Genomic DNA, 27284 nt, shown 5'->3' on the forward strand with positions numbered 1-27284 from the left:
CATCAGAGCTCACTGTGTATTGACCGCTGATTGTTAACAGGCACACACACACACACACACACACACACACACACACACACACACACACACACACACACACACACACACACACACACGCACGCGAGTCGATTAGTGTTGTTTTGTGCGAAGCAGGAGTCTCACTCTGGCGAATGAGAGTCCGCAGCAGTTGCCTTTCGAGCGGCATTGATTTAGCTGTAATGCTCTGACAGGGTTGCGCATTGACTTATGGGTCCCTCAGCCAGATTCGCGAATAACGATAAATATGGCCTCTCTCTTTTCCTGTCCTGCTCCTCCATCTCTTTGTAGCCAACCTGTGTTTATACAATCCACATGGCCTGTTGCTGTGTTTGTCATTCCTCTTGATGCAACCTATTGTTGGTCTTCATACATATGAACACAAACACTGTACAGTATTCCATAATTTCAGTTGCAATATCAAACAAAACCAACTGAGCTAAATGAAGACATTTTAAATGGTTCCCATGTGTCTTTGAAAATATTTTTTGGACATTTCTCAGTCAAAATAGGCAAAGAATAAAAAATTACAGAACACGTCAAACAATATTTCTTGTGTTGCTGAAAGCAGACCTTTTTTTTATTTTTAAGATAACACCATTGAAAATATCAGCAAATACAAAAAAAAAACAACTCAGAGAAAAAAGGATTTAAAGAATAGAAAAAAAATCACAAAAGCATTGAATATACATTGCCTAATTACGAGTAAGATGTGAAGATATGAACTTATCTATTCATTCATTCATTCATCTTCCGAACCGCTTCATCCACACTAGGGTTGCGGGGGGTGCTGGAGCCTATCGCAGCAGTCCTCGGGCAGCAGGCGGGGGACACCCGGAATCGGTTGCCAGACAATCGCAGTGAACTTATCTATTCCTACTCCATTTTCTTTAATTCATTATTAATATAGTATTTAGGAATACAGGATTCATTCTCTGCTAGATATACATGAAATAAAATGCATTGAAATTCTAATACATTTTCATGTCATACTTTCCTTGTCTCAATACTTACAAAAAGCAAACAACTGTGGTTCATTTATCATCCCAAACGCTTTTTCAAAGGTCTAAGCGCCATGAGTGATGCAATTAAGAAAATTTAATTTACGGTAATCAAAAAAATGATGGGCCACCAAAGCAGCTAATCAGATGATACTCATCCGCGTGCAAACTTACCTTTGCAGCTGATGCGCCTTCTTTTGCATCATGCAATTTTTAAAAAAACGTTGCATAATATGTCTACTGGTAGGCAATTCGGTTAACTTAGTGAGTCTGGCGAGCCTCTAAAAGACATAAGAAGACCCCTAATTCTCCCTCCCTGGCTGTGGTGTAGTTTAATTGATAAATCAGTACAATTACACTCCTTGTTTCCCCTGTGGAAGCGCTGCGTGTGTTTAGCAGCGGCTAATTACCACAGCCCATTGGCCGTCTGCTTTGTACGCCGTAATTGCTGCCCTCTGTTGAAAGCGCCTGGAAAAAAAAATCACACATTGTCCTCACACATTTGTTGACATGTTTGTGCAGAGGCCTTCAGAATATGACATGGCTGTAGGTCACTCGCAAAAATTAGGCACCATGAGGTAGAAACTCAGATGGAACACAAGAGACAAAATAAGCAAGACATAGGGATGATGCATCACCACACTCTGACTGAGGTGTGTTATGTCGCATGTGCGTGATGAAAAAGGTCAACAAGGGGTTCATTTTAGGGTCCAGATGGACCAGCGTAGACCAGTAGAAGAGGAGGAGGAAGGGGGAGACCTGGTGTGAGACCAGGGGTGAATTTCAGAGTAACATATTGTAGTATGCATCGAGCTGTGCAATATTGTCCTATTATTATAATGCCTCCTACATGCCTTGCACCCATTCTCTTTTTTACGTGTGGCTATGTGAAAGATTTAGTGGGGGCTGGTAAGCGTTGGGGGCAGGAATAAGGTGTATTTCTGCCGGCATATAAATGTGTGTGTGTGTGTGTGTGTGTGTGTGCACACATACGTGTTTTGGTGCATTTTCAGGACGTCCGTTTGTTCACCCGACATATGGGTACATGCCTTTCCCGTGGTCCTACAGGCTCCAAAAAAATATGGTAACCATGAAAAAAAATCAGGAAGACACCCATCTATTCAGATTTTGGCTAGGACGTAATTTTTTTTTGATTTATGACAAAACTACTACATATGAGGACATTGACTGGTTTTTGTGTATTATGGAGACAGTCACCTCAAACACACTGCCATTTCATGTTTTTGTGAATTTTGAGCCCCCTAGATACACATCATTTTCAAGTATATATGACTTATGAAGACCAGCTAAGAGTAAAGTGTGTAATTTTTAGATTGACTCCTGTTACATACCAACAGTATATGTTAGGCACATGTGTCCAATTGTCATGCTCGGGCACGGGGAGAACTCTACAAAGGAAGGAAGCCCAGATTCAAACTATCAATTGCTGAACTATGAGGCGAATGTGCCAAACAGTCGTTGATATTCATGGTAATAATACAAGACAGTAAAACTAAGCTGTGAAGAAGAAGAGACAGTTAAATATGTGGTCAGTCCACTTTCTTATTTTTTAATTGCTGACAAATATGAAATTATGAACACAGAAAACATGCCACCTCCTCTCCATGACACAAGGCAGTGCAATAGATGAGGGTTGTTTGAACTGAAGAAGATTATGTCAAAATGTGAATACTGTGATGAAGAATTTTTAATAAATGTGGCCATATATTGTGCCATGTGTGTAGCAACTTCTTCTTTAGCTACCTGTTAGACAAAAGCAACTTTTCAAAAAGTATTGAAATTCTTGAAATAGGATGAATTCAAATGTTTTAGGGTTTTTCTGAAATATCACCTCAAACCTAATAAGCCTATCTTTTGTGAGAAGTTTGTATATTGTACGTACGTTTATATACAGCAGGGGTGTCCAAAGTCGGTCCTCGAGGGCCGCTGTCTTTTTGTTTTCCAGCTCTCCCAGGATGTTCTAATGCTGCATCAGAGCTGACTGTTGAACTGATCATCTGAATCAGGTGTGATGCAGCTGCGAGAGCTGGAAAACAGGCACGACAGTTGCCCTCCCGGCCCAGATCGGGACATGCCTGATATACAGTATACCTTACATGTTCGTACATCTCCAAGGATTTTCCAATTTGCTCTTGAAGCTCATGAAACAATAAATGTGAAACAGTATTCAACAACAAATATGAAATCCGTAATTGACCATCCCACCCTAAATGCACCATTGCTATTGCTATAGTTAACTTGAACTGAAATGTACCCAGGCGTGCTCGCATTTCAATGGACTATCTATTCATTTCCCTTTTTAATGCAGTTATCCTGTTGTGGATGTAGTTTTTGATGGACACCCAGTCTCTGTCTTTCAGAGCTACTAGCTCTGCGTGGAGACAGGACTCACAGCTCGTTTTACCTGGAACGTTATGGCTTGTTATGAAATCAAACATATGTCTCTCAACAGCCTTCACTTCATCATCTGTCCACGTACGTCTCTTATTCCCACCTGTAAAAGAAGGCATTATTTATTAAAAATGGCATTGCAAATGTTAAAAATGCAAAATAAGATATTCCAGGAAATAATGAGAATTTTGAAAAAAATGCTCTTTAACCTTGCTTTTCATTGGAGCACTTTGACTTTTTGTTCATCAAAAGTACTTCAGCTTCAATTAAGATATGTTAATTTTTGCCATTTTTGTTTAACTTTAACTGGTGTTTTTGTTGTCCCATGTGATTGAGAAGGAAGTGTCGTCCACGTTCTCTAACTGGGTTGGAGCAGAAATGTTTTCCAGGGTTGCGACAAAACTGTCGTCAGTGTTGTCAAAGGTGGTTGAAGCAGAAGTGCCTTCCATGTTGTCCGATGTAGATGGCGCATATGCATGGCTTGGGTTCCCAGAAGTGTCAGAGCTTGAGCCTTTGAAAAATTATACAAAAATAGTTGAATGTGGCTTTTCACCATTGCTTTCTTATATGTGCCAAATCGTCTCCTAATTTCTCAATTTTCTTTCGGCTGTCGAGGCCTAATGTGTTTTCAACCTGCACATTTTGCATCTTTCAACACCATTTTCAAATACTGTAGTAAATTGTTTCTAATTCATACATAGTTGTGCATAAAGACTGAGATTATCAGGCACCAATTTACTCTGTCTTATGTCATAACTTGAGGACATTACCATTTTCTGTGTAAGTGAGAATCGCTTTTTCTTGATTAAGGTCAGCATTGGTTTCTTTGCTCAAATCGTCATCGCTCGTGGTTACTTCATCTGGTTGGGTTAAAAAAAAACAGACAGGACAAAATGCTTTTGTTTCAGGGTAAACGCAGAATGTTAGATGTTTTAAAAATGATATTTAAACAACATCAAAATATTCAGCATTCTTCGTTCTGACCAGTTAATAAATGAAGAAACATTATTTCTCATTGAACATTGCTCACAGGAGAGTTTGGGAATAACGTACCACACTATAGAAAGTTTAACTCTGTTCAGCTCTGTGGAACAGCAATATGGGGACATTCAGACACAGCCTCTCCAGAGTTAGGTTAAGACAAAAGTCATGTCACCTGAAACACACTCAGGTTTTTCAGGTCTAAAGAAATATGAGGACATGACGACTGAAATCATGGAGAGTCCATGTTTCTGATTTATAACTTCTCCTGTGTTTGTCAAAGAAAGCTGTAAACTCAAAACTGGTATATATTGATAAAACGCAATGTTTTATCATGAAACGATTTGATAAATAAAACCTGTTGTAAGGATGAAATGAATCTTCCACTCCTTTCTTGATCTTCAGAAGGTTTCATCAGGATCCGAATACCTGGTGTCTGCAACATAGCAACAGTGCAGTGTCAGAAATATTCAAATTTATTCATCCTAATTAGTTAATAAATGAATAAACATTGTTTTTCATTGAACATCGCTCACAGGAGAGTTTGGGATTAATATACCACACTATAGAAAGTTAAAACTGTTCAGCTCTGTGTAACAGCAATATGGGGACATTCGAACACAGGCTCTACAGAGTTAGGTTAAGACAAAAGTCATGTCACCTGAAACACACTCAGGTTTTTCAGGTCTAAAGAAATATGAGGACATGACGACTGAAATCATGGAGAGTCCACGTTTCTGATTTATAACTTCTCCTGTGTTTGTCAAAGAAAGCTGTAAACTCAAAACTGGTATATAATGATAAGACGTAGTAACCTGTTGTAAGGATGAAGTGGATCTCTCATTCCATTCTTGGTCTCCAGAAGGTTCAGTCAGGTACCCGTCACTTGGTGTCTGCAACATAACAACATTACGGTGTCAAAATATTCAGCATTCTTCATTCTGACCAGTTAAGAGATGAATAAACATTATTTCTCATTGAACATCGCTCACAGGAGGGTTTGGGATTAATATACCACACTGTAGAAAGTTAACACCGTTCAGTTCTGTGGAACAGCAATATGGGGACATTCGAACACAGGCTCTCCAGAGTTAGGTTAAGACAAAAGTCATGTCACCTGAAACACACTCAGGTTTTTCAGGTCTAAAGAAATATGAGGACATGACGACTGAAATCATGGAGAGGCCATGTTTCTGATTTATAACTTCTCCTGCGTTTGTCAAAGAAAGCTGTAAACTCAAAACTCGTATATAATGATAAAACGTAGTAACCTGTTGTAAGGATGAAGTGGATCTCTCACTCCCTTCTTGGTCTCCAGAAGGTTCAGTTAGATCCCGTCACTTGGTATCTGCAACATAACAACATTACGGTGTCAAAATATTCAGCATTCTTCATTCTGACCAGTTAAGAAATGAATAAACATTATTTCTCATTGAACATTGCTCACAGGAGAGTTTGGGATTAATGTACCACACTATAGAAAGTTAACACTGTTCAGCTCTGTGGAACAGCAATATGGGGACATTCAAACACAACCTCTCCAGAGTTAGGTTAAGACAAAAGTCATGTCACCTGAAACACACTCAGGTTTTTCAGGTCTAAAGAAATATGAGGACATGACGACTGAAATCATGGAGAGGCCACGTTTCTGATTTATAACTTCTCCTGCGTTTGTCAAAGAAAGCTGTAAACTCAAAACTGGTATATAATGATAAGACGTAGTAACCTGTTGTAAGGATGAAGCGGATCTCTCACTCCCTTCTTGGTCTCCAGAAGGTTCAGTCAGGATCCCGTCACTTGGTATCTGCAACATAACATTACGGTGTCAAAATATTCAGCATTCTTCATTCTGACCAATTAAGAAATGAATAAACATTATTTCTCATTGAACATAGCTCACAGGAGAGTTTGGGATTAATATACCACACTGTAGAAAATTAACACTGTTCAGTTCTGTGGAACAACAATATGGGGACATTCGAACACAGGCTCTCCAGAGTTAGGTTAAGACAAGTCATGTCACCTGAAACACACTCAGGTCTTTCAGGTCTAAAGAAATATGAGGACATGACGACTGAAATCATGGAGAGTCCATGTTTCTGATTTATAACTTCTCCTGTGTTTGTCAAAGAAAGCTGTAAACTCAAAACTGATATACACTGATAAAATGCAATGACCTGTTGTAAGGATGAAGTAAATCTTCCACTCTTTTCTTGATCTTCAGAAGGTTTCATCAGGATCCGAACACCTGGTGTCTGCAACATAGCAGCATTGCAGTGTCAGAAATATTCAAATTTATTCATCCTAATTAGTTAATAAATTAATAAACATTGTTTTTCATTGAACATCGCTCACAGGAGGGTTTGGGATTAATATACCACACTATAGAAGGTTAACACTGTTCAGCTCTGTGTAACAGCAATATGGGGACATTCGAACACAGGCTCTCCAGAGTTAGGTCCAGACAAAAGTCATGTCACCTGAAACACACTCAGGTTTTTCAGGTCTAAAGAAATATGAGGACATGACGACTGAAATCATGACGAGTCCATGTTTCTGATTTATAACTTCTCCTGTGTTTGTCAAAGAAAGCTGAAAACTCAAACCTGGTATGTAATGATAAGACGTAGTAACCTGTTGTAAGGATGAAGTGAATCTCTCATTCCACTCTTGGTCTCCAGAAGGTTCAGTCAGGTACCCGTCACTTGGTGTCTGCAACATAACAACATTACGGTGTCAAAATATTCAGCATTCTTCATTCTGACCAGTTAAGAAATGAATAAACATTATTTCTCATTGAACATTGCTCACAGGAGAGTTTGGGATTAATATACCACGCTGTAGAAAGTTAACACTGTTCAGTTCTGTGGAAGAGCAATATGGGGACATTCGAACACAGGCTCTCCAGAGTTAGGTTAAGACAAGTCATGTCACCTGAAACACACTCAGGTTTTTCAGGTCTAAAGAAATATGAGGACATGACGACTGAAATCACGGAGAGTCCATGTTTCTGATTTATAACTTCTGCTGTGTTTGTCAAAGAAAGCTGAAAACTCAAACCTAGTATATCATGATAAGAAGTAGTAACCTGTTGTAAGGATGAAGTGGATCTCTCATTCCATTCTTGGTCTCCAGAGGGTTCAGTCAGGTACCTGTCACTTGGTGTCTGCAACATAACAACACTACGGTGTCAAAATATTCAGCATTCTTCATTCTGACCAGTTAAGAAATGAATAAACATTATCTCTCATTGAACATAGCTCACAGGAGAGTTTGGGATTAATATACCACACTGTAGAAAGTTAACACTGTTCAGTTCTGTGGAACAGCAATATGGGGACATTCAAACACAGGCTCTTCAGAGTTAGGTTAAGACAAAAGTCATGTCACCTGAAACACATTCAGGTTTTTCAGGTCTAAAGAAATATGAGGACATGACGACTGAAATCATGGCGAGTCCATGTTTCTGATTTATAACTTCTCCTGTGTTTGTCAAAGAAAGCTGAAAACTCAAACCTAGTATATCATGATAAGAAGTAGTAACCTGTTGTAAGGAAGAAGTGGATCTCTCATTCCATTCTTGGTCTCCAGAGGGTTCAGTCAGGTACCTGTCACTTGGCGTCTGCAACATAACATTACGGTGTCAAAATATTCAGCATTCTTCATTCTGACCAGTTAAGAAATGAATAAACATTATTTCTCATTGAACATTGCTCACAGGAGAGTTTGGGATTAATATACCACACTATAGAAAGTTAACACTGTTCAGTTCCGTGGAACAGCAATATGGGGACATTCTAAAACAGGCTCTCCAGAGTTAGGTTAAGACAAAAGTCATGTCACCTGAAACACACTCAGGTTTTTCAGGTCTAAAGAAATATGAGGACATGACGACTGAAATCATGGCGAGTCCATGTTTCTGATTTATAACTTCTCCTGTGTTTGTCAAAGAAAGCTGAAAACTCAAACCTAGTATATCATGATAAGAAGTAGTAACCTGTTGTAAGGAAGAAGTGGATCTCTCATTCCATTCTTGGTCTCCAGAGGGTTCAGTCAGGTACCTGTCACTTGGCGTCTGCAACATAACATTACGGTGTCAAAATATTCAGCATTCTTCATTCTGACCAGTTAAGAAATGAATAAACATTATTTCTCATTGAACATTGCTCACAGGAGAGTTTGGGATTAATATACCACACTATAGAAAGTTAACACTGTTCAGTTCCGTGGAACAGCAATATGGGGACATTCTAAAACAGGCTCTCCAGAGTTAGGTTAAGACAAAAGTCATGTCACCTGAAACACACTCAGGTTTTTCAGGTCTAAAGAAATATGAGGACATGACGACTGAAATCATGGAGAGTCCATGTTTCTGATTTATAACTTCTCCTGTGTTTGTCAAAGAAAGCTGTAAACTCAAAACTGGTATATAATGATAAAATGCAATGACCTGTTGTAAGGATGAAGTGGATCTCCCAATCCTTTCTTGATCTTCAGAAGGTTTCATCGGGATCCGAACACCTGGTGTCTGCAACATAGCAACAGTGCAGTGTCAGAAATATTCTAATTTATTCATCCTGATTAGTTAATAAATGAATAAACATTGTTTTTCATTGAACATCGCTCACAGGAGGGTTTGGGATTAATATACCACACTATAGAAAGTTAACACTGTTCAGTTCTGTGGAACAGCAATATGGGGACATTCGAACACAGGCTCTCCAGAGTTAGATTAAGACAAAAGTCATGTCACCTGAAACACACTCAGGTTTTTCAGGTCTAAAGAAATATGAGGACATGATGACTGAAATCATGGAGAGTCCACGTTTCTGATTTATAACTTCTCCTGCGTTTGTCAAAAAAAGCTGTAAACTCAAAACTGGTATATAATGATAAAACGTAGTAACCTGTTGTAAGGATGAAGTGGATCTCTCACTTCCTTCTTGGTCTCCAGAAGGTTCAGTCAGGATCCCTTCACTTGGTATCTGCAACATAACAACATTACGGTGTCAAAATATTCAGCATTCTTCATTCTGACCAGTTAAGAAATGAATAAACATTATTTCTCATTGAACATTGCTCACAGGAGTGTTTGGGATTAATGTACCACACTACAGAAAGTTAACACTGTTCAGCTCTGTGGAACAGCAATATGGGGACATTCAGACACAACCTCTCCAGAGTTAGGTTAAGACAAGTCATGTCACCTGAAACACACTCAGGTTTTTCAGGTCTAAAGAAATATGAGGACATGACGACTGAAATCATGGAGAGGCCACATTTCTGATTTATAACTTCTCCTGCGTTTGTCAAAGAAAGCTGTAAACTCAAAACTGGTATATAATGATAAGACGTAGTAACCTGTTGTAAGGATGAAGCGGATCTCTCACTCCCTTCTTGGTCTCCAGAAGGTTCAGTCAGGATCCCGTCACTTGGTATCTGCAACATAACAACATTACGGTGTCAAAATATTCAGCATTCTTCATTCTGACCAATTAAGAAATGAATAAACATTATTTCTCATTGAACATAGCTCACAGGAGAGTTTGGGATTAATATACCACACTGTAGAAAGTTAACACTGTTCAGTTCTGTGGAACAGCAATATGGGGACATTCGAACACAGGCTCTCCAGAGTTAGGTTAAGACAAAAGTCATGTCACCTGAAACACACTCAGGTTTTTCAGGTCTAAAGAAATATGAGGACATGACGACTGAAATCATGGAGAGTCCATGTTTCTGATTTATAACTTCTCCTGCGTTTGTCAAAGAAAGCTGTAAACTCAAAACTGGTATATAATGATAAGACGTAGTAACCTGTTGTAAGGATGAAGCGGATCTCTCACTCCCTTCTTGGTCTCCAGAAGGTTCAGTCAGGATCCCGTCACTTGGTATCTGCAACATAACAACATTACGGTGTCAAAATATTCAGCATTCTTCATTCTGACCAATTAAGAAATGAATAAACATTATTTCTCATTGAACATAGCTCACAGGAGAGTTTGGGATTAATATACCACACTGTAGAAAGTTAACACTGTTCAGTTCTGTGGAACAGCAATATGGGGACATTCGAACACAGGCTCTCCAGAGTTAGGTTAAGACAAAAGTCATGTCACCTGAAACACACTCAGGTTTTTCAGGTCTAAAGAAATATGAGGACATGACGACTGAAATCATGGAGAGGCCACGTTTCTGATTTATAACTTCTCCTGTGTTTGTCAAAGAAAGCTGTAAACTCAAAACTGGTATATAATGATAAGACGTAGTCACCTGTTGTAAGGATGAAGTGGATCTCTCACTCCCTTCTTGGTCTCCAGAAGGTTCAGTCAGGATACCAACATCTGGTGTCTGCAACATAGCAATATTACAGTATCAGAAATATTCTAAAAAGTATTCTTCAGTAACTGAAGAAGTATGAGGGCATGACTGAAATCATGAAAAGCAACATTATACCAACCATAGAGTGTCAGAAATATGTCGTAGTTATATGACTTTTGAATAAATTGAACTACTTTTTTCAGTGACCACATTCACAGCACAAGTACTGTGTAGTACAGTACTCTTTATGGTACTTACCACTGTACAGCTCTGATAGCTAACAATTTCAGGACATCAGACACGACTGAGTTCAAATAATAAAGACAACACCCGAAACATACTCTTTCAGACTAAATCAATGTAATGACTGAAAAATGTGGAGTCCATGTTCCTGTCTTTGAATTTCTGTTGACGTCAAATAATCCTCTAAAACAGACACTTGTGTTAACTTTTAAAAGGTAATAAACTGTTGATGAAAATGATATTTCACTCACCTATGAAATATAATGATTTACTTATTAGATCTGGTTGTCTACAGGTGTATATTCAGGCATTACTTACCAGTGCTCTCCATGCCCACTGAGAATCTCCATAGTCATAGGTTATTTCATTCCCTGCTTCGATATTTTCAATTGCAAACAAGCAAAGATGAGGTTTATCCTGGATTGTCAGCTTTTTCATTCTACAGTTTGGGCCTTTGTGAGCATCATTGACAAGTCGACCTAATGAACCATCTTCATGGGAGGAATCAATGCTGAAATTGAACAATGAAACATGAAATGTTTTTCCAGTAAAACTACAATGTTGTACAGAACCACATGATGTTTTTCTAGATCTTGACTTACCACCATGTGCTTCCTTTCCATTCAAAATCAAACAGGAAACAATTTTGCTTCTCTGTGTACTTTTTCTGTCTCTTGTCTCGTTCATAACTTGAGATTAACTCTCCACGGTACTCAACCACAAATAACCCCTTTTCGATTGGTTCACTTGTAAATACACCACGTCCTAGGACACGAAAAGTTGACACTTAAATGTTGATTAATACAATCCAAATCAGGCTTACACAATGCAGTTAATCAGATATTCACAAATACATGCAGACCAAAAAATAAAAATTTAAAGAGGGGAAAAAACATGTTTAGTGGTACGATAACAAAATAATTCCATGTAAAACTAAAAACAATTATCAGAATCGCTGATAATTTTCTTTAGCAATTTGTATCAGCACAAAATAATGTGGCTCCTTACATCAGAGTTGTTTACATTGCTTGCCTTCAATTGAACAGAATGTATGGAATAGCAAAGAAAAATACCAGCGGTTTGACCGACAGTTTGACTAAAGTGATCATCATAAGTCAAGTGAAGTACCATTTTTCCTCAATGGATAACATTCGAAACCTAATTTCAGTTCCTATACTATTCCACTCCAAACTGCATTATATGGTTGAGGGAGAGAAAGAGAAGAGCAATAAGGTCAAAAAAAGTATGGGCAGCAATGTTGGTAATGCATTACCACCATAGTTTTTATTTTGGTCACAGGCAACCTAATGCGGCTGCACAGTGTGCGACTGGTTGGCACGTCCGCCTCACAGTGCCTTCTTGTGTGGAGTTCTCCCCATGGCTGCATGGGTTTTCTCCGACTACTTTGGTTTCCTCCCACATTCCAAAAACATGCAACGTAGTAGGTTCACTGAACTCACTAAATTGTCCCTCGGTGTGATTGTGAGGGTGAATGGTGGTTTGTCTGTGTGTCCTGTGATTGGCTGGCACCCAGTTCAAGTTGTACCCTGCCTACTGTCCGAAGACAGCTGGGATCGGCTGCAGCACAGCCAGGCCCGTATTAGTATAAATGGGTTTGAAAATGGTTGGATGGGATGTTTTTTTTAATCTGATTAACTGTGCGTTTCTATTTTTGTTATTTTCTCTTTGTAAATACAAATGCAACTCTAACAATTGTGGGAGGGAAAGGATTCATCTAATTTCTTTGTAAGCTGTCCTGGCGTTTCACACCTCCGATCTCCAATCAGAAATCCCACTGAGCAATATACACCACTGCACATAGAAAAGATACATTATGACTAAAATAAAAATTAAGCAATCAACAATAATAGTCATAATGATAATGACATACATAATTCCTGTGACCATTCTTTCAGTTTTAAACTAAGTAGAGACCTTTAATGGGCAGTACAAATTGCTGATAAAAATGTGGATTTGTCAAACAGCTACCACAGCCTTCTTCAATCAGGTGAAATAGGCATTGTGAAGGAAGTTTGAAGGCATCTAATTTTCCTCGACTATTACAGATAGTATGCGTTTTTTATGAATTGTGATATTTGTTGAAGCACAATATTTTAACAGAAGCCGAATAATTTCTATTTCTATTTTTTCATTTCAAGATATTCCTAGTTCTACATGGCAATACAATATTCTCAAGAATTGAATGATAATGGCTGCTAAACATTCTCTTAAAAAGTACTTCAATTATTTTTGCTCCAATATGATCAATGGCATAAAAAAAAACATGCTGTTGTTTATTGTGATATTTTTGGGGTAAATACAATGTGCGAATAAAATCTGTCACTGTGACAGGCTTTGGTTGCAGCTCTTGTCATGTGCGTGTGGTAGCCATAAGAATTAGATAGCAGGTAGATTGATAGCATACCTTTATAATCATTGATCCACTGGGCTTTCAAACAAGGCTTGTCGACTCCAGATAAAATAAAATGAGCAGCCTCAGATTCAGGGCTCAGTCTGGCTCTTCTTTGTGACATTATCACCACCAGTAAACATCTACAATGGAAAGTGAGAAGAAGTCAGCCAGACAAGCAAGCACAATACAATGGCAGCACTTATTTTGGCTCAGAAAGTACTGAGCCAAAGGAATATTATTTTCTTCCTCAAATATACAAAAATTCATTTCATCAAACATTTGCTGGTCAGATTAATAGATTCGGGCAAACCATTTGTCAGGCAGATAACAATGTAAAATTAAAATAGAGTAACACAATATTGTCTTGACCAAATGTACCAACAAAGCTGAATTCTGCTATAATTTCATTGCAAACGTTTGTTTGTTTTTTCATTGAAACGGTGTACAATTGAATCAACACAAGAATAAACAGTGTAAATACACCAGACTTAGCATAAAGGCTAGAAGTGCATGGCCCACTTTCATTAGGCTACCTGTACTAACTAATTTCAATTAACTGCAATCAAATAAAACAAATACTGCACTGAAATAAACATTTGGCACCAAAATCAAGTTCCACAGACTGTGTTGTCAAAGATTTAGAAAGGTTTTCTAGAACCTTGCCTGCAGGACATGTCCACATTACTTTTACTGGAAGCTTATTAGCATGCTAACGATCTAGCTAGCTAGCTAGCTGTCTAATTGAATGACATTACCTTTGGTGGGCACTGTTAAACATGGTTATATTGAACAAAGTCTATGTTACAGTAAGATAAACGAAAAGGAATTGCTTACCAGGTGGTCATCCACGCGTGGTCGTGTTTGTTTCAGAGAGTTTAATAGATATCTGGCTGTAGGATTGTCTGGCTGCTTCACATGTTGGGTTTTGTGTGACTGCTAATTGAAGTGACTTACCAGGACGAGGGCGGGGAAAATGTGTGAGTCAGTCCGAAAAAGATGACATATGAGGTCCTGCACAATGACGTCACTGAAAGTGTGTTAAAAGTGTGTTAAGGTACCGAAGTTGGCCACTAGTTTTCCAAATGAAAAGTGAGTCGAAAGTTAAACACACTTAAACACACAATTTCTGAAAATTGTGCTCTTTCAGGACATCACTTATTTTTGGTGTGGGAGTATCCTCGTGAGCTCTAGAGTAGTGTAGACTGCGTGGAAATATGAGGACGCGAAAAATGTCCTCATTTTTCCACAGGTCCTCATTGTGAAGGTGTGTTATCATAAAATTGTCCTGAGATGTCATGAATACAAACACATGTGTGCGTGTGTGTGTGTGTGCGCGCACGTGCGCCTGTTTGGTGTGGGGGAAACCTGGGATTTGCTGCCAGGTTAACATTCCCTGTCAGCATTAATGTGCACTGGCAATAGATTGGGCCGTATGTCACTGAGGCTCGGCAGACTCTGAAAAAAAAAAAAGCACATATTCAAGGCAGCTTGAATAAATATCTGTTCTGTTGGAGCCATAAACATCCTCCTGCCCAAAGAGACCCCAAGCTAAAGCGGTTTTATTTACTCAGCTTCAACAATCGCTGAGAACAAGAAACGTGCAAAATAGAAAAAGAGTCCTTGCTGCGAGTGCAATCTGTTCATTCCCCGTGCACTACTACTGTCGCAATCATGGGTCAGCTAAATAATGAGATTTCCCATGTGAGACCTCTGCTTCACTTACCCAATTTTGTCCATTATCAGCGCTTGTGTAGGAGAGAACGAGGAGCTGATATAGTGCGGGTGTGTTTATTTGTGTCGAGCTTGTGTGTGTGTGTGTGTGTGTGTGTGTGTGTGTTTGTACGAGGGAGTGCGCGAGTAGCGCATGCTGTGATACAATCATATGGTCCAGTGGCGCTGCTCAGCACAAAGTGATACGTTCTCTGATGTGAAGTAGACCACGGAATATTCTCCCGTGGGAGATCCCCTGTTTGAATGCGCTTCATAAATGAAATCACACGCCACGGGCGAAGCTGGCTCATTTTCACTTGGTGTTCGCTGCCGCAAAAGATAACGACCTGAAAGGTAATGTTTGCTACAAGGGAGTGGACGTGCTGCACGCAGCTTGAATGCTCCTGATTTCGATATCTTCCGTTGTCATTGCCAAGAGGGCCATCCTGCATTCATGCGGAGATGGCGGCTGCCATCGCTAGCTTGTTGCCAGAATGGCTATCATTTAGCATCGTGACATATGATTATCAAGAAAGCCACCAAAAAAAAATCTACCCCATATACTCTCTTAGTTGCATGAAACAAATGTTAAAATTAATACCGTCATCAATGGTGTATGAAAAGTTAGGAATTGTGTGAGACATGTTTTTATGATAAAGAAAATGAAGCTAATAGTTTTGTTTAATCATAATCATCTAACTTATAGTCTCATGACTTTTTCATTTCCATGAAGTAGGATTTTTTTTCAGTCCTGTAATTTAACTTTTTTTTTCTTTTCAGTGTGGTCCAAACAACCCTTTTCACCCTTGACTTTTTATAGTCATGGTCTGCTTTATTCACCTGGATGTCATTTCATGCCATACCATAACGTAATTTCTGGACTACAAAACTGATTCAAAGTCCCAGCAGCTAATACCTGGTTGGGAATATGTTGTGGTCAAATAGGACTGCGTACATTTCTAGTTCTTTTTTTAGTCCAACATTGACATACATTAACAACTTGTCAATGTCGCCAGGGGTGCCCATGCAATTGGAACACTGTTGTGTTTGAAATGTCACCTGAGCACAGTTCAAACAAATATGTGCTGTCCCACTCATGAAAGGACTAATCATAAGAAGCTAATCATAAAAAACTAAGAGGTGATAAACTTACCTGTTATGCAGGAATGCTGTTAATTCCACATCACTCCTGAATTCTCTCTGAAGTCCTCGCTTTGCTTCTGTTTGTCTTGCGTCCAATTGTTGGCAAACGAGGGACAGGCATTTATTTCATTTTTCAGAAGTGGAAAGAAAGCTCCTTAAACCCAAGATAGCAGGTGAGCGTGACGGCAATGATTGACACCTTGTCATCCACATCTTCTCGAATTAGGCCTAAATATCAAAATGTGTTTACCTTCCTATGGTACAGTATAGAGAAATAATCACTCTGCGGAAAATACCTCAAAATGGTCCACTGTCACGTATCATGATTGCCTACAGCTGGAGGCCGTGTGAGAATAGCGGTGTGCGTGAAAAACAAGGTTTGTGGTTTTGGACAAGTGACTCATGCTCTTGTCTATTTAGAGAAAGGAAACTGATCAGGTTGCTAGGCGATTAAGAGCCACTATTGTCCGAAGGGACAATACTAGCCCTGAGAGTGTCCTCTCTCTCTTCTGTTCTTCTATGCTTGCCTCCACCACTTCTTTCTCACACACACACACACACACACACACACACACACACACACACACACACACACACACACACACACACACACACACACACACACACACACACACACACACACACCATTTTCCACACCCCACCTCAACCCCCTAAAACACACACACCTCCTTTCTGCGGTTGGGTGGGAGCTGCCAGCGAGCAAGAGGACAGTAAAAGATGCAGGGGGGGCTGTGCCATTTAAAAAAAAAAAAGAAAAAAAAAGACCTGCAATCATTCGCCACGTTGAAGGGAACAAATGTAGCTGGAGGCAGGAGAGAGAAGAGAAACAGAGAGAGGTAGCCAAACGGGGGGTGGGGGGGAGAGAAAGAAGGAGAGCAAGCTGGACGTTGTAGGCTGAATTCATTGACAGGTTGGTGGGAGGAGAAGCATCAGGACTTTGGCACTGCCCTCTCTCCTTCTGCTTCCAAATGCAAGTGTGTCTGTGAATGCGTGTGTGACACAGTGCCCCCCCACCCCCCCAACATACACACATTCACACACCACACACTATCAGTGCACTGTGTGTGGGTAGGGAGGAGATGTTCGCTCTGAGGATGAGACAGCGTTTCTAACAGGATCTATTTGCGGACCGGGGATAATTCCGCCGACACTGCTGAGGGAAGCGAGTCCACCGGAACCGAGCCAATCCGTCATGGAGGGGCTGCTGTCGCCGATGAGGACGCGGGTAGGTTACCATGGGGATGCTGAGTTTCTCAAAACTACCATCGCCAAGATGTCACGTAAGGAGGAGAGGATGCTGAGCCGATGAAATGAATGAATGGCTCCATGATGCGGGGAACTTTTCGAGCCAACTTGCATCGTTATGCTTGGGTTATGTTTTTGTGAAAATGTTGAAAAAGAATGAGGCAAGCTGTGAGGGTGTGTTTGTGAATATGTCACTCCGGCTTTGGAAGAATGAGTCAGTGTGTTTGAGTGGTGCCAATCTCCTCTCAGTACAAAACCACTGTGGCCTTTTGATTTGCACCAGAGAAGCAGAGCAAGAGGTGCAAGAGGACCTTGTTCTTGTCACATACCATCCTTTGTGTTTGCGCTTTGCACTTGGTCCTTTTAGTTTGTCTATAAAACTACTCTGCTCTCAGACAACACAAGAGGCAACTGGCACATGGAAATGGTGTGTATGTTTGCGTGTTGAGTGAAAGTGTGCTTGTGTGAGAACACACTTGATTATTTGTGTGTCGCATGAGCCTGCCTGAGCCTGACACTCAATGCGATTGTGGGGACCTTAATGGACCGCGAGAGCCCCGTCTCCTTCCCAGATGAGATGTGAGATGAAGGCCTGTTTATTCCAGTGGGGATTTTATGCTGGGTATGCATTCTATTGTGTGCACCCAGCTATATGATGCCCTGTATTAATATTTATAAAGGCACAATTGCATTTTCAAAGAAAGCGGGTATGAGTGGCTAAATCTTCTGATCAGTTAAAACCGAGGAGCAAACAGCACAGAATGAAATGCTCTGTAGCGCTGCATCAACATTTGCAGAATGAACTAGTTGTCTGTCAGTTTCAACTGCTTTTTCTTCTACTTCTCAGTCTGACACAAAGCCTCCTTTCCTCCTCAATTTAGGCATAACGCCACTGGTGCAGACCGAGACAAACCCAAAAATATATACCGAATTCAACCTCCTCTTCCAACAGCACATGTGACACCTTCCATACATTTTTGCAAGAGGGCAACCTTAAAGCAAGTCGGCCACTCGGAGGACCTATGTGCCGCATCTGCTGCCCTTTACTAATTAATCTTTAAAGGAAAGTGTTTTCGCAATTGAAAATCATTTCCCATCCTGTGTCTTAATAACATGTCATCTAGCCGTAACGTCTGTGTGGAACAGCATCCTAGATCTCGCCAGCGATCGCATGCGTAATCATGGTGGATTGGTTACTAGTAAGTGTATGTGTGTAACAGTGGCCCGGATCATTCCAGTGATTGCATGTGTGTGCATCTCGCTAACAGGTGTATGAACAACAGCGGACTTGATCTTATCATTGAGTACGTGCGTAAAAGTAGGCTGGCGAATGTACGCATAACAGGAGGCCAGATCTTTCTATTGAGTGAAAATGTAACCATGGGGTGGATCTTGCCAGCAAATTCCCAAGAGGCCGCCAGCAAAGGTTGTCACGGTAACCAAAGTTGGACTTGCCATTTGCCTCAAAGTAAATGTGTTGGGAGCCCGAAGTTGTGCGAATGTGTGCGAACATATCTTGATTTTTCATCCGAATTTAAGAGTAGCGGGTTGTAGAAATGCAGTGCTGGCGAGTTTGTGCGTAGCGGGGTCTTGCCTGCCATTCTTTTTCACTCTATCTCTCTCATTAATAGACCTCGCCCCTCCATATTGACTCCTCAACCCCTCGCAGTGTATTTGGCACTTAATATGTATGGAGCTAGCTGTTAATTGCGTATGACTCCCGTGATCTTGTCCAAAAGAGGGGCTTCATAGGGCTTTTCGGAGAGAGTCTGTTCAAAGGCATGGCGGAGATTCAAAATGAGCCGCTAAATCAACGCTGTCTCACACTGGCCAGATTTACCCAAGAGCAACGCTAATAACCATCAGTGATGAAATGACCTTTTTTGATTCTCTCAGTTTATCTTCATCAGCCACATTTAGCTTCTGATGCCCCGCGGTAGATTTGGTGGATATCCCTGCTTTGGAATCAAAGCGACTCTGAGATTTACCGTATTTGAAAGAATCACAGCGTGACGAAACTCGGAAGGCGCCGCACTTAAAGTTTAACACCTCTCTGTGATAAAAGGAGGAATGAAGTGTGGGCAGATTGTGTCTCCTGCTTGCCTTCTTATTTAACCAGCTGCAAGATTGCAAAAAAAATAGAGAGGGTAATCCGTTTTTTGTAAAATCTTCACAGACTTTTTTTGACATGACATTTGTCATTCACTCCATGAAGTGTGCCATTTTTTTTTAGCGGCAGACACGGCCTACTACCTACCACAACACATATACTGTTATACTCTTTATACATAAACGTACAGTAGTTGTACACCGTTCAAGGGTGAAGTGCCTAAACTTGTGCGACTTGCACCGTGCAGTCAGTTCTCTCACTTATGATCAAAGTGACAAGCCAAGAGTCACCCCCTAATCTTTATCTTCAAAGCTTTGCAAGCTGTGCTGATCTTAAATTCAAATTGATGCATTTCCGGCACCAACAGGGATCTGTAAGTGTTTTACAAACTTGAATTTGACAGGCAAGCAGAACAAGACTGTCTTTCATGCCTACCCGTCAAAAAAATTACTTTACGTTGGTGGCATTAAAGTGTTGGATTCTAGATGACGAATATAAACTACCAAAGGTGTGAATGTGAGTGTGAGCGGTTGTTCGTCTCTATGTGCCCTCTCATTAACTGGCAATCAGTTCAAGGTGTACCCCACCGCTCAGCCGAAACCAATTAGAAACGGCTCCTCCAATCACCCGAAAGAGGACAACTGGAATACAAAATAGATGCTGGAAGAGTGACAATGAAAACTAAGGGAAAACTTGGAAAGAAAGCTTTTAGTGTATTCTATGTGTGACGGACATAACTAAGCACTGTCCAGAAAAATGATGAGAAAGAAGCGAAGAAATGCCCCACGGCCACTGACAGAGATAATACAGTACTAAAATTGTTCTTTTCAGGTCTTATCCATTGAGGTTTTTCCTTTAGGGAACCACAAAAGACCACTTTAGTCCAAAGATAACTCCAAAACCGAGGGGGGGGGGGTCACCCTCCATAATTTGCTGACCTCTAAAATGAAAAATTTGTGCTGCGCAGGCTTTCTATGAGATGGACTCAAATCGTCCTGCTACTCGGTATCTCTCTTGTGTTGTGTTATTTTATTTCTGGTGACAGGAATGTGCAGTGAAGCAGGGAGATCAAATAAAAAGGCGCATTTGTGTGGTGTGCTGGCTGGACCTGTGTTGAACTGAAAAAAGCAGGACAATGAAAAACTGTGAAAGAAGTTCCATTGCTTACACATCTCTTTTGTGGTTGCATTGTTGTTTCTTGGTGTTCTTTCAGATGAAATATTGCAGTTTATTTTTCAGCTGACCGTTGCACACTATCTTGGAAGGTGTCCAGTGGCCAGTGGTGAGAGTGGTGTCACAAACCACTCGAGTTAAAATAGATGCAAATTCACAGGGGTGTGGGCTTCAGCTCTAGCCCTTTGTGAGTAATCGTTTGAAGACGGGGAGGAAGCGAACATTTCACTGTTCTCCTATTAATCAATACATGGGGACCTTACTTCTGAGTTGAATTTGTTCTGTTATCAAGCTTGTCACGCAATTTACTTGCATCTCAAATTAATTTCCCCACATTGGAATTAATTGCAGTGCAATGGCAGTATCAATTGATGGTGCTAATACACCATTAAGCTGCTTTTCAAACTGCTAAGAGACCCCACAGAAGAAAAACAAGAAACATACGGTGCAATTGTGTTTTGTGCTAGAATTTTCAATTTGGCAGGTGATGTGGAGAGCAAATGTTATGACTGTGGCTTTGGGAACAATACAAATTTGTTGAGTGCAATTTTCATTAAAAAACAAACAAACACCAAACACATGTATTTTTGTGGTTTTTTTAAGGTGAAGGGACCGATTAAATGCACTTTCATTCATTTCAATGAGGAAGACTGATTTGAAGTACAAGTGTTTTGATTTACGAACATGGCCATGCAATAAATTCAACTTATATCTCGAGGGGCCACTGTATTATGCGTTTTTTTAAACCATCAAGTGACACAGTATAACCATTTAGTCAAGGTTCATTTTTACTATGACAACCAATAATATCTGCCAAAAAGCTTTAGTTATAAACATTGCTAAGTGTGTAATATGGAACGGTCTGAACCAAGAATCTCCCGGGACCAACTCTTAGCTTGGAAGGAATGATCCATACAGGCCTGTTCAAATAGTGCAGAACACACTCACGGCATGTAATATATGCATATAGGTCAGTAGAGTAGCTCAAGGAACACAGTAATTGAATCTTCCACTTGAACAAATGTGTGAAACTCTAAAGTGTATTTGTGGATGTGTGTATATGTGTGTGTGTGTGTGTGTTTATACGCTCGCACCTGAATGCATTGTTAACACTCCCCTCCTTACTCAATCAATATGGAGTAGTTATCAAGAGATTAACCCTGTCGATGCGTTATCTGTCTAATCATCAGCGCCCACCAGTGCACTCCATCACTCTCCAACTGCTGTCATTTATACGCTCGCTTGCTCCCTCTTGTGCCTCCTGTGACAGATGGCTGCATCATGGAAATAGTGGGAAGTGCAAACTGAAAAAAAACAAACAAACCCCAAAACAGATATATATACTGTACATATATATATATATATATATATATATATATGGTTATGCAGGACGTTTGTCTTTGAATACAATGAATTCCCATAATTTGTACAAACAAGATCAGGAAGGAGTCGGGAAGCCGACCGTTTTCTGCCTTCAGCAGTAGGATCTGTAATTGAAGCAGACTTACCCCTTTATGGGAGGGAATGCCGTAAAGCCTGCAAAGTGAAGGGATGTGAATTTAACCTCCTGACACTCTTTTTTTTTTTTTTTGTTTGTTTGTTTGTTTATTGAACATAAAACATATATACAGTAATAATTTGACAGAAAATAAGGTAGATAAAAAAGTAAAAAGAAAGAAATCAATCTTCATTCAACACAGTTATTATGTTCAAGGGAGTAGGAAGAAGTAAAAAACTTATCTAGTCCTACCCCGTTATGTGATTGTATCTAATAAATCATTTTTATATCAATCAGAAAAGTAAGAAGAAAGAAGTCTCCATTAAGGCTCATACTTTACCCTTAACCGTGATATTTTTACAACTTTTGGTTTGTATCGGGATTATATACTTCCACACCCTGACACTCTTGTGTCAATTTTCTCTTAAATTCATAATGGATATTTATATACCTTTCTCTATTTATCAACTTAGTTCTGATTTATCATTATATTTAATGTTTTGAATTTATCATTTTAACTCTGATTGATGTAGGTTGTTTGTACTATTTTTTTGAATTTGTTTTTTAACTCAGCAAGCGATTTACTCATTTTCAGGTCCGTTTCGAGATTATTCCACAGATTAACACCTTTGATAGATACACTTCTTTGCTTGATGTTTGTTCTTGTTTTGAGTTTTTTGAATAAGTTGGTACCTCTTAAATCATAGCTGCTTTCTCGAATTTCGAAAAACTTCTGAATGTTTTGGCAGAGCAGGTTATTGTGTGCTTTGTACATTAATTGGGCGATTTTAAAGTCAACCAGGTCATAAAATTTCATCGTATTTAATTTGATAAATAGTGGATTTGTGGGTTCCGTATATTTTGATCTATTAATAATTCGAATTGCTTTTTTTTGTAGGTTGAGAATAGGGAGTGTGTTTGTTTTGCAGGCATTTCCCCATATTTCCACACAGTAGGTCATATATGGTAATAATAATGAAGTGTACAATGTGTACAAAGATCTCTTATTTAGCACTTCCTTGGTTTTGTAGAGGATCCCTACGGTTTTGGCTATTTTTCTTTTTACGTTATCGATATGTGGCTTCCAACATAGTTTTGAGTCTATTACTAATCCGAGAAACTTGGTTTCATACGCTCTTTCTATCTCAATTGAGTTTACCATAATTTTAGCTTGGTGTTTGATTGGTCTTGTGCCAAAAACAATTAACTTCGATTTTTTCAGGTTAACTGACAATTTATTTCTGTCGAACCAGTTTTTTAATTTGTTTAATTCGTTTTCTACGGTTGTCAGGAGCTGTTTCAGATTTATTCCAGAACAGTAGAAAGTTGTATCATCAGCAAATAGGACACATTTAAATTGTTTTGAGACCTTGCAGATATCATTTATATATAAGATGAATAGTTTTGGACCAAGCACTGACCCCTGAGGAACTCCGTGAGTGATTTTTAGTTGATTCGTTTTTTTATTGTTGAGTTGCACGTACTGATATCTGTTTTCTAAATAACTTTTTATCCATTTATAAGCTACACCTCTAATGCCATATCTTTCTAGTTTTTTCAATAATATACTGTGATCTATTGTGTCAAAAGCTTTTTTTAGATCTAGGAAAACCCCAACAGTAAATTCTTTGTTGTCTATATTAGTGGCTATTGCTTCCACAAACTCCATAACTGCCATTGAGGTGGTCCGCTTTTCCCTGAAGCCATATTGATTCTCACTTAACAGCGCATGCTTTTGTATAAAGCTATCAAGTCTGCGAGAAAATAGTTTTTCTAATATTTTTGAAAATTGTGGTAGTAGTGATATTGGTCTATAATTTGTAAACCGATGTCTTTCTCCACTTTTATAGATTGGAATAACTTTAGCAATTTTCATTTTTGATGGAAAGATACCAGCTTTGAATGACAGGTTGCATATGTGCGTGAAAGGTCGCACTACATATTCTATAATCTGCTTTATTATTGTCATGTCAATATTAAAGCAATCAGTTGACTTTTTATTTTTAAAAGTTTTTATAATATTTGATACTTCTTCTTGTTTTACAGCAGTAAGGAACATCGTGGAGGAGTTTTTTTCTACATATCTATCTATTTCAAACAAGTTTGTTGGATCACTCTCTCCAGCCCTGTCATGTTGAAAGCAGTTGTCTCTGGCTGACAAGTATTTCATTTGTCACACCAGAGGCTGGCAGTGATGTGACCTCACAGATATGTTCATCAGATTCTGGAATGCTCCGTGAACGTGTACATACTGTATGTTGCATTATACAGATTTTGCAGATATTGGATTTTCTAGTGTGCGTACAAATGCTGCTTAGCAGTCGCGCCCGTCTCTGAAACCCCACATGCACAGCATTCATTAGCAGGCCGGGCGGCTGTCAGGATGACTAAACTCAGACTGGGGACTCAGAGCGCCATAAGTCAGCCAACAGGGAAGTGACCAGAACCCTCATCCCTGCAGCCAAATGCCTCGCTTCTCGGATGAGAATAATTATGAGGGAAAGGCAGAGGTGAGGGGGGTTTGCATCAGTTGGACAAGGTGGGAGTGCCTTTGGCAGCGCACATACATATTCAGCACCACAACAGCAGCGTTCAAGGGCCAAAGGAAATGGTAGAGGGACGGTGTCTGGTGTTTGGACCCGCAAGAGACATGAAAAAAAAACAACCTCAGTAGATCACTGTCACAGTCACAATTTACAAGAGCTTTTCTCTAAAGAAAAATTATAATCATAATAGTAATAATTACATGAAGAATTTATGTTTTACGGCTGATAGGAAAAAATATTGATATTTTTACTGGTTGAAAGGCACCACAGACCTCATACCTCCTGCCTTTTTTTTTGTTTTTGAAAGAAATTGTCTATTTTTAGGTGCAATTTTGTGAGACAAAGGTTCGTTTAACATGTAGTCATAGTTTGGGGTATATTTATGGTCTAAACTGTCAACATAGACATTTATGAAAAAAATGTAGGTGTGGTGTCTCTGACTCACATTTTTGCTATTTATGTTGGGGCCCTGTGTACTTAAGAAGCTCTTGTTATGTTTTCATCCATATACTTACAGTAATGAGAGGGTGTCATGAGTGATGTCAGCGGGAAAACCGTGATGGTTGTACAGTGATGCCTGTTTCAAACATTACCTCTCCGCCATCACCGCGTGAAGGGCACACATGCCATCTAGGCAAGCGACGTGCATCCGCAGTGCCTGTAAGTCCCGCTGTGTCAAGCGTGTCAAATGTACTCTTGTCCCCTTGAAGAGGCCCGTGTGATATGATCAATCAAAGCGAAATCGAGTGGCCAAGGAAGCGAGCCGGCAATTCACTTAAGTTAGGAGTTGTCATAGAAACACCGGAGCAGATTTTCCGCTTCATCACTCGACCGTCATGTTGCAGGCTTTGCTAGAACAAACTGAATGATGCGAGGGTAATTTAATTTTTGTAAATACTTAGTCATTCTCATAAATTACCAGTTGAGGTAATTTAGATGCAGTGGTGACTTGAGATATGAGTGACCCCAGAGCAAAAATCCGTTAAACTGTACAAGCGCTGGATGGTTACCACTCGCAGTACAGTACATGGTCAACTAAACAGTTCAACGTTAATTTAAAACACCCGCCTAGCTTTGCATCAATTAAGTATGTTTAGCCTAATTTTAACAAACAATACAAAGCAACGGATGTTTAAACAATTTATATTTGAACACAACTAGTGGGGCAACACAGGTAGACTGACAATAAGTGAGGAGTTGTGAATGTGGGAGGAAACCGGAGCACCCAGAGAAAACCCACGGAGGGATGGGCACAACATGCAAACTCCACATAGGAAGGCCGGAGCCGGAATCAAACCCTGCGCCTCAGCACTGTGAGGCAGACATGCTAACTGGTCGACTACCGTGTCGCCCTGTCATAGCTACGTTTTTTTTTAAATAAAGTACAATAATAGTATAGAGTCCGCAGGAACAGATTGCTGAAATATTTTAATGGCATTTCCATTCATTTCAATGAGGAACGTTGATGGGAGATACGAGTCTTTTGAATTATGGTCACTGAACCAGTTGTATTCATACCTTAAAGCATCTCTGTAATTTGATTCTTGATTAGCCAGATATGCTAAAACCATTAACATTCCATGAATTCTTTTAAAACACGCGTACATGTTTATGCCGAAGCAAAGATCCATTAGTCGTTGCTCAGATCTGAATTTTACCAGAGCCGAGTGGCAATTACACTTGCCATTACTGGGAGTTGCTCACGCACACATGCACACGCACACAGAGACTTTGATGAACGATCCGAGGATTACGAATGTCATCCGTACCATAGATGTTGACCCCTGCTTTGAAAGGATGTCATACATCACCCCATCAAAACGAGCTTCATATTTACATCAACCCTCATAGGAAACAGGAGGTTCCTCGAACCTCATCATAAATTTTCTCTCACTCTGTCCTTTTTCTTCTGCTATTTTCAAATAACCGTGCCATTAGAAGCTTCTTCCTGGCCTCCCTCCTACTTCTGGCCATTTGTCTTCCCTCTCGGGCTCGAGAGCTGGCAGCAGCTATTGGGCGGCCTGCTTAAGATTGATTGGCTAACCGTGAAGTGGACTGATGTCAACGCTGTCCCGGGGGTACCGAGACAGGAAGGCAAAGACCGAGAAGTGGAGGGACAAAAGAACTACACGTTTTGTGAAACCCAATTTGGAAGTACATCCGTAACAATGGCAACAACTGCCCTCTCAGTTGGTCTCCAGCTGAATGTGTGGCGTTCCAGTCCTCTGGCCAATTCCAATCACAGCCTGGAGGTGTATTGCAAAGACAATTCAGTAAGGTTCAGTCTCCACGCTGCCGTTTTCCCGCTCTCTGGCCCTGGTGCTCTGTCGAGGGTAATTGGCTGTGTTGCAACTACAACATGTTTCCCAGGGCCTGAGTCCATTTTGGGGGTGGAGATCCCACGGGCTGTCTCTTTACTAGACAACCGAGG

The 27284-nt window shown here is 40.0% G+C and overlaps 1 protein-coding gene and 3 long non-coding RNA genes across 8 annotated transcripts in view; 1 reads left to right on the plus strand and 3 right to left on the minus strand.

The window, feature by feature from the left end:
• The window catches only part of frmd4a (FERM domain containing 4A), a 140504-nt gene that overhangs the window by 13321 nt on the left and 99899 nt on the right, over positions 1-27284 (plus strand). The window contains exon 1 of one of the 2 annotated variants that reach the window (XM_086108598.1): positions 17148-17506. The exons of the other annotated variant lie outside the window; for it this stretch is intronic. Within the exon in view, the coding sequence (XP_085964724.1) occupies positions 17474-17506 (33 nt within the window). The 5' untranslated portion in view covers positions 17148-17473. Of the gene's footprint in view, positions 1-17147; positions 17507-27284 lie in introns of those variants that run through there. 2 annotated transcript variants of the gene reach the window in all.
• Positions 2581-7145, minus strand: LOC147206077 (uncharacterized). Its single transcript, XR_015100803.1, has 9 exons — positions 7065-7145; positions 6608-6685; positions 6157-6234; positions 5702-5778; positions 5246-5323; positions 4789-4866; positions 4220-4309; positions 3659-3960; positions 2581-3552 (listed from the first exon to the last, which is right to left on the minus strand). It is a non-coding gene; the product is annotated as an uncharacterized LOC147206077 (long non-coding RNA).
• LOC147206078 (uncharacterized) lies at positions 7525-9064 on the minus strand. Its single transcript, XR_015100614.1, has 4 exons — positions 8881-9064; positions 8428-8505; positions 7975-8052; positions 7525-7596 (listed from the first exon to the last, which is right to left on the minus strand). It is a non-coding gene; the product is annotated as an uncharacterized LOC147206078 (long non-coding RNA).
• On the minus strand, positions 10303-16648 carry LOC147206079 (uncharacterized). Of its 4 annotated transcripts, none has more exons than XR_015100792.1 (4): positions 16271-16648; positions 11597-14862; positions 10704-11505; positions 10303-10325 (listed from the first exon to the last, which is right to left on the minus strand). It is a non-coding gene; the product is annotated as an uncharacterized LOC147206079 (long non-coding RNA). The 4 variants fall into 4 exon arrangements; XR_015100793.1 differs by having other exon boundaries at positions 11597-11759; positions 13420-16639; XR_015100791.1 differs by having other exon boundaries at positions 10704-10781; positions 11313-11505; positions 11597-16619.

The sequence above is a fragment of the Hippocampus guttulatus genome, chromosome 4, assembly GCF_054856545.1.
Source record: "Hippocampus guttulatus isolate MCC_2025c chromosome 4, RoL_Hgut_1.0, whole genome shotgun sequence".
In the NCBI taxonomy this organism is placed as follows: domain Eukaryota; kingdom Metazoa; phylum Chordata; class Actinopteri; order Syngnathiformes; family Syngnathidae; genus Hippocampus; species Hippocampus guttulatus.